The 12,910-nt window shown below is 37.5% G+C and overlaps 1 protein-coding gene across 1 annotated transcript in view; it reads right to left on the minus strand.

Moving 5' to 3' along the window:
- Positions 1 to 12,910, minus strand: part of ALMS1 (ALMS1 centrosome and basal body associated protein) — a 149,455-nt gene that overhangs the window by 99,973 nt on the left and 36,572 nt on the right. Inside the window, exon 9 of the mRNA XM_033124877.1 lies at positions 1,022 to 5,974. Within this exon, the coding sequence (XP_032980768.1) occupies positions 1,022 to 5,974 (4,953 nt within the window). The remainder of the gene's footprint in view (positions 1 to 1,021; positions 5,975 to 12,910) is intronic.

Here is a 12,910-nt window from a genome sequence, read left to right on the forward strand (position 1 = left end):
GGGAATTTGTCAGTGACAAGAGCACAGATCATCAATATATCCAGTTTCTATCACATGCTTAGCAAAAAGTGTCTGCTCTCAATTATGTGACAAACTCTTCGAAGTTCCTGAGATTATTTCACTGAAAAGTCTGATTTTTTTACACCGCATTTTACAGATCTTTCTTCAAAGAGACCCCTTTAAATATAGTATTCATTTTTATCTTCATCTTCCTTCTAATCAGGATAATCCCTTTGCCTTCCCCATTAGCTCCTACTACAGTTACTGTCACTTCCATGAGAGCTGATATTTAAAAATAATAAATAAAAGTTGGAGTTTTTTGGAGAACAAAATATGCATAAATGATGGAAGGAATGGTATAGGTAATTATTCTCAAGGAAAGATTTCCAGGTAGGCCTGAATTGCTTATAAGTTGCCCTCCAAAATATACTCCCTGTATTGTCAAGATTTCTTTCTTTTTTAATGGAATTCTCTTATTAGTGATTCATGGGATTAGTAAATATTCTCTTTTAAACTTCTGACTCAAGTTTTAGTGTGAAATACCTTGTAGTTTTTTCTAATGTCTAACATCTGCTCCAAGAATTTCATTAACAAAGAGAATGAGAAAGTATATAGAGTGATTTATAGAGTTTTATAATACAGAGTTTTACAATATAGAGTGATTTAGAGCAAAGCAAATGGGTTTCGTTTTTGTTTTGTTTTTTCTGCCTCCAAAATAAGGATATTATAATGGGATTAGGAAAACATGACAGCTTTAGGAGTCTGGAAACCCAAGCTATCTCCTTACTCTCCTTCAGACATCAGAACCAAATTTTCCTAAGACCCTATTATAAAATCAAACTAGCACTATTAATACTGTGATTTACCTATACTATTGGTTAAATGGACTTATTCTGGATTGCGGGTGGGAAAATGTAATCATCCTAACAGTTCTACAAGAAAATAATTTAGAACTCCAAACACTTAACTTTAAACAAATGATTAAACGAATGTTTATAAGCTTCACATTATCAGTGCCTACCTCGTGCTCGTACCCGACATTCCTCTTCCTCTGCATTTCTGAGTATCTGTTTAGCGTGATTCAATGAGGATTCACACTGCAGAAGGTTTTTCACATGTGCAGCCAATGAATCTACACTACTACCACCCCCATCATCACTCTCTGACGTACCCTCGTCCTCTCTGCTATCTGTCATGCTTGTCTTGGGTGAAGCGCATGGAAAAAAGTTTAGAAGAATATCAGAAACTGACTCTAAAGAATTACTGTCCCATGAGCAGGAACTTGCATCACTACTTGAATCACTTTTTATGATAGTCATCATAGGGATAAGAATTTTATTCCTAATGGTTCCACTACACCCTTCAGGTTCAGATCTCATTACAGATTTGGCTGCTTTATATTGCCTAAGGGTTTCGTCTAATGCCACTCTAGCTTGGCTTTCTGCTTCCTGTAGAGGACTTCTAACTGTAGTTGAAGGAATAAACTCCAAATTTTCAATGCTTCTCTGGCATTTTAGGTTTGTCTGTGTGCTGATATCCTTCTGTATGCACTTGTTGCTCGGACTTTCCTCTGTGAATGGCTGTCTCTGAAGCAAATCAACATGAGATTCATCAGCTGTAGGGGGTTCTTTGAAGCAAACTACCTTCTTAGCTTGAATAAATGAAACATCACTAACATCTCTGAAAGGGACAAGGGGAGCAGGAAAATTGCGTCGTTTCAGTGCTATATTTTCTGCCTCCATTAAAAGTGTTCGAATCTCTTTAAGAGTTTTAGAATCATTGTCTGTATCCTGGAATTCTTCCGAGCCAACATTGTCAAAATCTGAAGGCTCTGGCTTATTTATTACAACTCTACGATCAGCCTGAGAATTTAAAGGCATATTGTTCAAGATAATACTAGAGTTAGAAGAATCCAAATTATCTGTTAGCTTTTGGACATGACCTGAAACAAGTTTGTGCTTCTCACTGTGTGAGTAAGCAGCAGGGGGAGCTGTGGATAACCCAGTAATCTGCTCAGCTTGCCCAAGACCACTTGAGAACTTCAGGGCATCTTCAGTTAGATGTCTATCTGGCAAATCCTGTTGATAGAATGTATCTGGTTTCTCTATGTGTGAAAAAACAGTAGGAGGAGCTGTTGGTAACACAGTTGTCTGGTCAGCTGGTCCAGAAATCTTTGAAACCTTTAGTGCATCTTCAGTTAGATGTTTGTCTGGTAATTCCTGTGAAAATTTCTCTCTGTGGGAATAGGAACTAGAAAGAGGAATTGGTATACCAGAATTCATTGCAGTTGGTTCAGGGACAGATGAAGTCTTCAGAATATCTTCATTATAATGTCTACCTGGCAAATGCTGTTTAAAGAAAATACTGGGCTTTACTCTCTGAGAATAAGAATTAGGCAAAACTGTCAGTAATGGCATCTTCTGGTCATCTGATCCAATCACAGTTGAAATTTTGGGTTTCTCTTTATGTGAGTAAAAACTAGAAGATGCTGCTGGTATCCCAGTCTTCTGGTCAGCTGGTCCAGGAATAGCTGAAATTTTCAAAGTTTCTTCAGTAATATCTGACAATTCCTTCTGGTAAGAAGAGATGGTGCTCTCTCTATGTGAATAGGAAGAAGAGGGCACAATTCGTATACCAGTCTTCTGGTCAACTGGTCTAGGAACTACTAAAACTTTTAAAGCATCCTCATTAGGATCTGGCAACTCTTGCTGGTAAGAAATGATGGGCTTTTCTCCGGGTGAGTAAGAAGTAGAGGTTACTACTGGTATCCCAGTCTTCTGTTCAGCTGGTTTAGGAACACCTAAAACTTTTAAAGTCCCTTGAGTAAGATCTGGTAACTCTTGCTGGTAAGAAATGGTGGGCTTCTCTCTAAATGAATAGGAACTAGATGGTACTGTAGGTGTCCCAGTCTTCTGGTCAGCTGGTCCAGGAACAGCCGAAACTTTCAGAGCCTTTTCAGTTAGCTGACTGTCTGGCAAGGCTTGTGGGTAGGAAATAAAGGGCTGCTCTCTATGAGAGTAGGAAGTAGAGGATATTGTAGGTATCCCAGTCTTCTGCTCAGCTGGTCCAGAAGCTGAAACATTCAGGGCCTCTTCAGTGGGCTGTCTATCTGTTAAGGCCTGATGGTAGAAAATAATGGGCTTCCCTCCAAGTGAGTAGGAACTTGAAGGTAATGTTGGTATCCCAGTCTTCTGATTGCCTGTTCCAGCTGAAACTTTCAGAATCTCTTCAGTTAGATGACTATCTGGCAACTCTTGTTGGTAGAAAATACTGGGCTCCTCTCGATGTGAGTAGGAACTAGAAGGTTTTGATGGTAACTCAGTCTTCTGGTCAGCTGGTCCACGAACACCAGAAGTTTTCAGAGCCTCTTCAGGTACATGACTCTCTGTCAAGCCCTGTGGGTAGAAAATAATGGGCTTCTCTCTATGAGCGTAGGAACTAGAAGGTTCTGATGGCAATCCAGTCTTCTGGTCAGTGGGTCCATGAACACCAAAAGTTTTCAGAGCCTCTTCAGGTGCATGACTCTCTGTCAAGCCCTGTGGGTAGAAAATAATGGGCTTCTCTCTATGAGCGTAGGAATTAGAAGGTTCTGATGGCAATCCAGTCTTCTGGTCAGCGGGTCCACGAACACCAGAAGTTTTCAGAGCCTCTTCAGGTACATGACTCTCTGTCAAGCCCTGTGGGTAGAAAATAATGGGCTTCTCTCTATGAGCGTAGGAACTAGAAGGTTCTGATGGCAATCCAGTCTTCTGGTCAGTGGGTCCATGAACACCAAAAGTTTTCAGAGCCTCTTCAGGTGCATGACTCTCTGTCAAGCCCTGTGGGTAGAAAATAATGGGCTTCTCTCTATGAGCGTAGGAATTAGAAGGTTCTGATGGCAATCCAGTCTTCTGGTCAGCGGGTCCACGAACACCAGAAGTTTTCAGAGCCTCTTCAGGTACATGACTCTCTGTCAAGACCTGTGGGTAGAAAATAATAGGCTTCTCTCTATGAGCGTAGGAACTAGAAGGTTCTGATGGCAACCCAGTCTTCTCTTCAGCTGGTTCAGGAACAGCTGTAACTTTTGGAGCCTCTTCAAGTAGATGACTGTCTGGCGAGGCCTGTGGTGAGACAGTAATGTGCTTCTCTCTCTGTGGGTAGGAAGTAGAGGGTATTGTTGGTATCCCAGTCTTCTGGTCAGCTGGTCCAGAAATGGTGGAAACTTTCGGAACCTCTTCAGTGAGCTGAACGTCTGGTAAGGCCTGTGGATAGAAAATAATAGGCTTCTCTCTATGAGTGTAGAAACCAGAAGGTTCTGATGGAAACCCAGTCTTCTGGTCAGCTGGTCCAGGAACAGTTGTAACTCTCAGAACCTCTTCAGGGAGGTGACTGTCTGGCAAGCCCTGTGGGTAGAAAAGAAAGGGCTTCTCTCTATATGAGTAAGAAGCAGAGGTTACGGTGGGTATTCCAGTCTTCGGCTCAGCTGATCCAGGAACAGCTGAAACCTTCTGAGCCTGTTCAGTTAAACGACTATCTGGCAACTCCTGTTGGTAGAAAACATTGGGCTTCTCTTTATGTGAGTTGAAACTAGAGGGTACTCTTAGTATACTAGTCGTCTGGTCAGCTGGTCTAGGAGCAGATGAAACTCTCAGAGCCTCTTCAGCTAGATGACTATCTAATAATGTCTGCTGGTTGAAATTACTGGGCTTCTCTTCAAATGAGTAGGACCCAGAGGACCCTGTTGGTATCCCAGTGTTCTGCTCAGCTGGTCCTGGAACAGCTGAAACTTGTAGAGCCTCTTCAGTTAGATGACTGTCTGGAAACTCCTGCTGGTAAAAAATAATGGGTTTCTCTCTATGTGAGTAGGAAGTAGGGGGTGCTATTGATATCCCAGTCTTTTGGTGAGCTGGTCCAGGAACAGCTGTGACTTTCTCAGACTGTTCAGTTGGATGACTGTCTGGTAACTCTTGCTGGTAGAAAATACTAGGCTGCTCTCTATGTGAGAAAGAAGCAGAAGTTTCTGTAGGTATCCCAGTCTTCTGGTGAGCTGGTGCAGAAACAGCTAAAACTTGCTGAGACTGGTCAGTTAGCTGACCGTCTGGTAATTCTTGTTGATAGAAAACACTAGGCTGCTCTCCATGTAAGAAAGAAGCAGAGGTTACTGTAGGTATCCCCGTCTTCTGGTGAGCTGGTCCAGGAACAGCTGTGCCTTTCTCAGACTGTTCAGTTGGATGACTGTCTGGTAACTGTTGCTGGTAGAAAATACTGGGCTTCTCTCTATGTGAGTAAGGAGTAGGGGTCACTGTAGGTATCCCAGTCTTCCGGTCAGTGAATCCAGGAGCAGCTGAAACCTTCAGAGCCTCTTCAGTGAGATGACTTTCTGGCACTGTCTGTAGATAGAAACTATGGGGCTTTTCTCCATGTAAGTAAGAAGCAGAGGATACTGTTGGTATCCCAGTCGTTTGATCAGCTGGTCCAGAAACACTTGAAACTTTCAAAGCCTGTTCAGTTAGATGACTACCTGGCAGCCGTTGCTGGGATAAAACAATGTGCTTCTCTCTATATGAACTAGAAGGTACTGTTGTTTTCTCAGTCTTTTGGTCTGCAGGTCCAGGAACAGCTAAAACTCTTAGAGCCTCTTCAGTTTGATGTCTGTTTCCCAAGGCCTGTGGGTAGAAAATATTGGGCTTCTCTCTTTGTGAGTAGGAACTTGGAGGGATTGTAGCTATGCCAATATTCTGGTCAGCTAGTTCAGGAACAGCTAAAACATTTAGTGTCTCTTTAGTTACATGACCATCTGTCAATATCTGTTGGTTGAGAGTATCAGTATGTTGACCAATAGTACTCTCCACAGAAGACCTTACTACCAATTGAGGCAAGTCCTCAGGGGACGAGGGTAAATGAGGCCTAACATCAGAATCTCTAGGAGTGGTAGTGATGCCTGGTTTCAAGTTGGATTGAGTAATTTCAGTTCTGCCTCCTTTAGAAGTATCTCCTAAAGAAAACGAGATTTGTTAATACTGTTAATATTATATATTTTTTGAATTAAAAACATTTCTTTTATTCACTAAAAGAAATAAAGCAAGCTTTCCGTCATTAGGACTTTACACTTCTAGAACGGAATCCTAATGAAATAGTCATCAAAGGATACAAATATGTACACTCAAAGATATTTATTACAAAGCCATTTAAAGCAGCAATCTAATGTGTAAAAAATTTAAATACTCAACAATCATGCAATAAATTAAAAATAGCAGTATTTTTTATGGCTATATGCAGATCTGAAAATTTGGATTTTTAAAGAATTTTCAGTGTGGTGGGAAAATGGTCTCTACTCTGGAATTTGATTTCACCCTACTTATAAGCCAACAAGTTAGCCTGTTATTGGGTCATATATTGCTGGCAGAAGATATAAGACTCCTCAATCGAGACAAAATACTTTATTCCATAACATAGCAAAGGTTCATCAGCTTATTTTCATGGGTTTCCCCTTTCCGCCAAGACCTACAAGGGCTGCACAATATGGCCCAGATGAATGTTATGCATGATTCTCCTAATAAATGCATCCATAATAAGATACATGTTTTTAACTATGAGAAACTCTAAATACTCTAAAGGTTACACTAAGAAGTGTGAACTTAATTCTATATGGCATGGAGAGTTGTTGACAGATATGATCAGAACTATACTGCAGAAATACAGACTTCAAGATGAGTGGGAAAGGAATACAAAAGTGTAATCAGCACTGTCTAACAGAACCTTTGGCAACAATGGAAATATTCTATATTTGTACTGTCAAATACAGTAATTCTAAATAAAAGTAGTTCTAAATGGCAGTGGAAAGTAAATGACTGCAATATAAATGGCAAGATTTGACAAGTAATGCATTTACTCATTTATTCATTAAAAAAATGACTATTAATATGGCCCAGTCACTATTCTAGATATAGGAAATAGAAGCAACAAATAAACAGACAAAGCAAATTTTGCCTCACAAAGCTTACATTCTAATAGGAGGAAACAGACCATAAGTAAATTGGTAAAATGTATAGTATGTCAGATGTTAGTAAGATGAATGATATATGTAGCAAGTATTATCTGTAATTTACAAATAGGGAAATTAAGTTTCAAAGATAACAATGTAAGAATACTGCTCAATGTGAAGAGCTTGTTAAATTCTGGTTCAGTAGGTCTGGGGTGAGACCTCACATTCTGCATTTCTAACAACCTCCCTGGTGATACCCAATACTACTGTTCTCAGGCCATATCTTGAGTAATAAAGGTATATTTTTCTAGAGTTGTACAACGAGTGAATGACAAAAACAGGTACTTTAGCCTTCTAATTCTAACTAAAATTTCTGAACTCTTCCCTACAACTTGCTGCCATTCTAAACTCACTGGTGAGCTTCCAAAAAGGAACTGAACATAGAATGAAATGGGATGAGGATTGAATTTTAAGGTAAAAAGGTAGAAATAGCAAGTGTTAACTCTTCAAGAAAACTAAAAGGCTAGATGGGAAGGAGGTGGGGGAATGAGTGAAAAAGATAAAGGGATTAAGAAGTACAAATTGGTAGTTACAAAATAGTCACTAGGATATAAAATACAGTATGGGGAATATAGCCAATGTATTATAAAAACTATGTATGGTGTCAGATGCATACTAGATATACCAGGGGAATCACTTTATAAATTCTGTAAACATCCAACCATTACGCTGCACACCTGAAACTAACATAAAATAATATTGAAACGTCAGCTATAATTAAAAAGTATATAGTCACGTGATGTAAAGTACAGCATAGGGAATATGGTCAATGGTATTTAATAGCTATGCACCATGTCAGATAGAGAGTATAGACTTGTTGGGGTTATCGTTATCACTTTGTGAGGTGTATATGTCTAATCATTATGTTGTTTTATACACCTGAAACTAACAATAAAAATACAATAACATAAAAATACTTCAATAAATGACAAAAAAGCATGAGGATTGAAATAGTTGTTGAAAGTTGAAAATATCTTTTCTATTTTCCAGTACTCTACTACTAATAATGCATTTTCCGAAATACTTGCTTTCATCCTATAGGTATAATTATATTGAATTATATTGACAGTAAAAAAAGAAAACAAGGAAAAGAAAGAAAACTAAAGAGAAGGAAAGAATGGGTGATAAATCAAAACAGATTTAAAAACCGAATAACCAATGAGTCAAAGAAGAAACCAAAAGAGAAATTAGAAAATATCTTGAGACAAATAGAAACACAACATACCAAAATTTATGGGATGTGACAAAAGCAGTTCTAAGTGGGAAGTTTATAGGAATAAATGCCTATATGAAGAAGCAAGGAAAATCTCACATAACCTAAAAGAACTGGAAAAAGAAGAGCAAATAAAACCCAATGTTAGCAGAAGGAAGGAAATAAAGGTCAGAGCAGAAATAAATGCTAACATAGAGAATGAAGAGACAACAGAAGAGGTCAATGAAACTAAGAGCTGCTTCTTGAAAGATAAACAAGATTGACAACCCTTTGGTTGGACTCACCAAGAAACAGAGAGACAGGACTCAGAATCAGAAACGAAAGAGAAGACATTATAACTAATACCAGAGAAATACAAAAGATAGTAAGAGATTGCTATGAGGAATTAAAAACCAACAAACTTGACATCCTAGAAGAAATGGATAAATTCCCACAAACATACAACCTACCAAGACTGAATCATGAAGAAAAGAGAAAAATCTAAACAGATCGATCACTAGTAAGGAAATTGAATCAGTAACTGAATACCTCCCAACAAACAAATATCCAGGACCAGATGAACTCATTAGTGAATTCTACCAAACATTCAAGGAATTAATACCAATCCTTCTCAAATTCTTCCACAAAAAAAAAAAAAAAACCAGAGGAGAACACTTCCTGACTCATTTTACAAAGCCAGAAGTACCCTGATACCAAAACCAGACAAGAATGCCACAAGAAAAGAAAATTACAGGCCCATATCCCTGATATAGATGCAAAAATCCTCAACAAAATAGCAGCAAACCAAATTGAACAATAAAGGATCATATACCATGACTAAAGTGAGATTTATTCCAGGAATGAAAGGATGGATCAACATCTGCAAATCAATCAATGTAATACAACACATTAACAAAATGAATGATAAAAACCAAGATATCACCTCAATAGATGCAGAAAAAGCATTTGACAAAATTTAACGTCCATTTATAATAAAAACATTCAACAAAGGAGGCATAAAAGAGACAAACCTCAATATAATAAAGGCCATATGAAAAGCCAACAATATTATATTCAATCATGAAAAGCTGAAAGCTTTTCTTCTGAGATCAGGAACAAAACAAGGATGCCCACTCTCCCCACTTTTATTCAACATAGTACTGGAAACCCTAGCCAAAGCAATCAAGCAAAAAAAAGAAATAAAAGATATCCAAATCAGAAAGGAAGAAGTGTGTCAATATTTGCATATGACCTATTATATATAGAAAGCCCTAAATTCTCTGCCAAAAAACTGTTACAATAAATGAATTTCGTCAAGTTGCGGATACAATATCAATACACAAAAATCAGTTGTGTCTCTACACACTAATAATGTACTATCAGAAAAAGAAATTAAGAAAAGAATCCTATTTACAATTATATCAATTAGAATAAAATACCTAGGAATAAATTTAACCAAGGAATAAAAGACCTGTACAGACATTAAAAGACCTGTATAAGACATTGATGAAAAAAGTTGAAGAAAACACAAAGAAATAGAAAGATATTCTGTGCTCATGGATTGGAAGAATAAATATTGTTAAAATGTCCATACTACTCAAAGCAATCTACAGATTCAATGCAATCCTTATCAAAATTCCAAAGGCATTTTTCACAGAAGTAGAACAAAAAAATCCCTAAATTTGTATGGAACCACAAAAGACCCCAAACTGCCAAATTAATATTGAGAAAGAAGAACAAAGCTGGAGGAATCATGTTCCCTAACTTCAAACTATAAAACTATACTAATCAAACCAGTATGGTATTGGCATGAAAACAGACTCATAGATCAATGGAACAAAACGGAGCCCAGAAGTAAACCCAGGCATATATGAAACAAGAAAGCCAAGGATACAGAATGTGAGGAAAGGACAGAATCAGTGAATTGAGGACAAATCAATACAATTAATAAATCTGAACAACAGAGAAAAAGGATTTAAAAAAAAAACAAACCAGGAGCTCTTGGATTATAACAAAAGATCTAACAGTCATACAAGAACTGACAATTAAGTTTGCAAACTTGTTGCTAACCTTTTTTGATATTAGAGGAATTATTTATTATGAATTTGTACCAACTGGACAAACAGTTAACCAAGTTTACTATTTGGAAGTGCTGAAAAGGCTGTGTGAAAGTTAGACGATCTGAACTTTTCCCCAACAATTCATGGCTCTTGCATCAAGACAACGCAGCAGCTCCCACAGCACTGTCTGTGAAGGAGTTTTTAGCCAGTAAACAAATAACTATATTGGAACACCCTCCCTACTCACCTGATCTGGCCCCCAATGACTACTTTCTTTACCCGAAGATAAAGGAAATACTGAAAGGAAGACATTTTCATGACATTCAGGACATCAAGGGTAATACAACGATAGCTCTGATGGCCATTCCAGAAAAAGAGTCCCAAAATTGCTTTGAAGGGTGGACTAGGCACTGGCATCAGTGCATAGCTTCCGAAGGACAGTACTTCGAAGGTAACCGTAGTGATATTCAGCAATGAGGTATGTAGCACTTTTTCTAGGATTAAGTTCAAGAACTTAATTGACCTCATAGTATCAACAGAGTGCCAGAAGTAGAGAAGAAAGGTGGGGGTTAAATAAAAATATTCACAGAAATAATGGCTGAAAATTCCCCAAATTTGGTGAAACATACGCCTACAGTTTCGAGAAGCTGATTGAATCCCAAATAGGAAAAATCCCAAAGAAATCCATACCAAGAAACAACATAATTAAATTTCAAAAAACTAAAGACAAAAATCTTGAAAGCAGTCAGAGGCAAAGATGCATGACTTATATGGGAACACCAATTTGACTGATAGCAATTTCTCATCTGAAAATATTGAGGCCAGTGGGAAGCGGCACACCATTTTCCAAGTGGTGAAAGAAAAAACTATAAAACTAAACTAATTCTATATCTCGTTCAATTACCCTTCAAGAATAAATGGGGAATAAAGACATTTTCAGGTAAAGAAAACTAATAGAATCTGTCACTAATAGACCCACCCCCAAAGAAAGGCTGAATAGTTCTTCAAACAGGAAGGAAAAACAGGAAACACCATGAAAGTTCACAAAGGAAAGACCAACAGAATAGATAAAAATAAAGGTGAATATAACAGACTAGCATTCTTTTCAAAAGTTTCTTAAATCATATTTGATGATTGAAGCAAAAATTTTAACACCATGTGCTGTGGTGCTCAGTATATGTAAAGGAAATACTAAAACAGGAGTATTTTAAAAGTGGGAAGGATAAAGGGAACTAATTATACTTCATTCCCACAGGGAGAAGTTGAAACCAGCAGGACAGTTATAAATTATGCATGTATATTGTAATACCTAGAACAAACTACAGAAACTACAAAGCAATATACTCAAAATACTGTAGATAGATCAAAATGTCCATGTAACCATAGTAAGGCAAGAAAAGAGAAATAGAGGAACAGAGATAAAACAAATAAAACGGCAGAATTTAAGGCCTAGTATGTCAATAATTACCTTAATGCAAACGGTCTAAGTACACCAACTAAAATACAGGTATTAGCAATGTTTTTTAAAAATACAGTGATAGGCTATCTACAAGAAATTTACTTCAAACACAAAGACATAAAAAAGTAAAACGATTGAGACAGAAATACTGTACAAACATTAATATTTTTAAAAGTAGGAGTGGTTATATCAGATAAACTTCAGAATGAAAAAAAAATCACTCGAGACAAAGAGCATTATTATATAATGATGAAAAGATCAATTCACCAAGAAAATGTAGCAATCCCACACATGTATGCAATAAAATCCAGTCTGACATTGTGAAGGCAGTAAGAAATGGGAATGGAAACTTAATGGGCAAGAACTAAAATCTGAATATTAATTTAAATAAAATAGCTGTTTCTTTTCTGTATTCTCTATTGGCTCCCCTTTCTCCTACTGTGTTCTATAAGATTCTGTCCTTGGAATTCTGCTTTTCTCTATACTCATGGTCCCTCTAAAAAGCTTAACTATTCTTGTAGCATAATTAAATCATTGATTATTGAGGTCTTCCAAATTTACATTTCCCAGTTTTTCAACTGGTCCTGAGGATATTCTAAATTTAATAATTTCCTGAAAATCAAATTCAATATGTCCAAAACTAAATTCAATTCCCTACTTGCTAATGGTGTCAACAATTCTCAATAATTCAGACTCCAGTTTGTCATTCTACTTCCAATCTCTCCTGTACTCTGAACTACTCAAATGTATTATGGTAGCTAGCATTAGTTGAGGCTAACAGCTGATACCAATAGTGGAATACAAGCAAAAGCTTAACAAGGAGAAGAAAAAAGAGAGAGTAAAAGAGAACTAAGCTAAAACCATACTCAAGGGGGGGGGTGGGGTACGGGAAGGGTGCAGGTCAGCAAGGCTGTACACATGCCAAAGGTTATACTTTCAGGTGAGGAAATTCAGAAGCTGGAAATAGTGCAGGGGAAACTGACTTCAAAATGACTGAGAGACATAGCAGATCTACCTAATACACAGAAACAAACAGGGAGGCAGCCAATATGGGGAGACAAAAAAACATGTCCCAAATGAACAGTCAGAATAATGCTCCAGAAAAAGAACTAAACAAAATGGAGACAAGCAATCTACCAGACATGAGTTCAAAACGCTGGTTATAAGGAGGCTCA

The sequence above is a fragment of the Rhinolophus ferrumequinum genome, chromosome 13, assembly GCF_004115265.2.
Source record: "Rhinolophus ferrumequinum isolate MPI-CBG mRhiFer1 chromosome 13, mRhiFer1_v1.p, whole genome shotgun sequence".
Taxonomy (NCBI): domain Eukaryota; kingdom Metazoa; phylum Chordata; class Mammalia; order Chiroptera; family Rhinolophidae; genus Rhinolophus; species Rhinolophus ferrumequinum.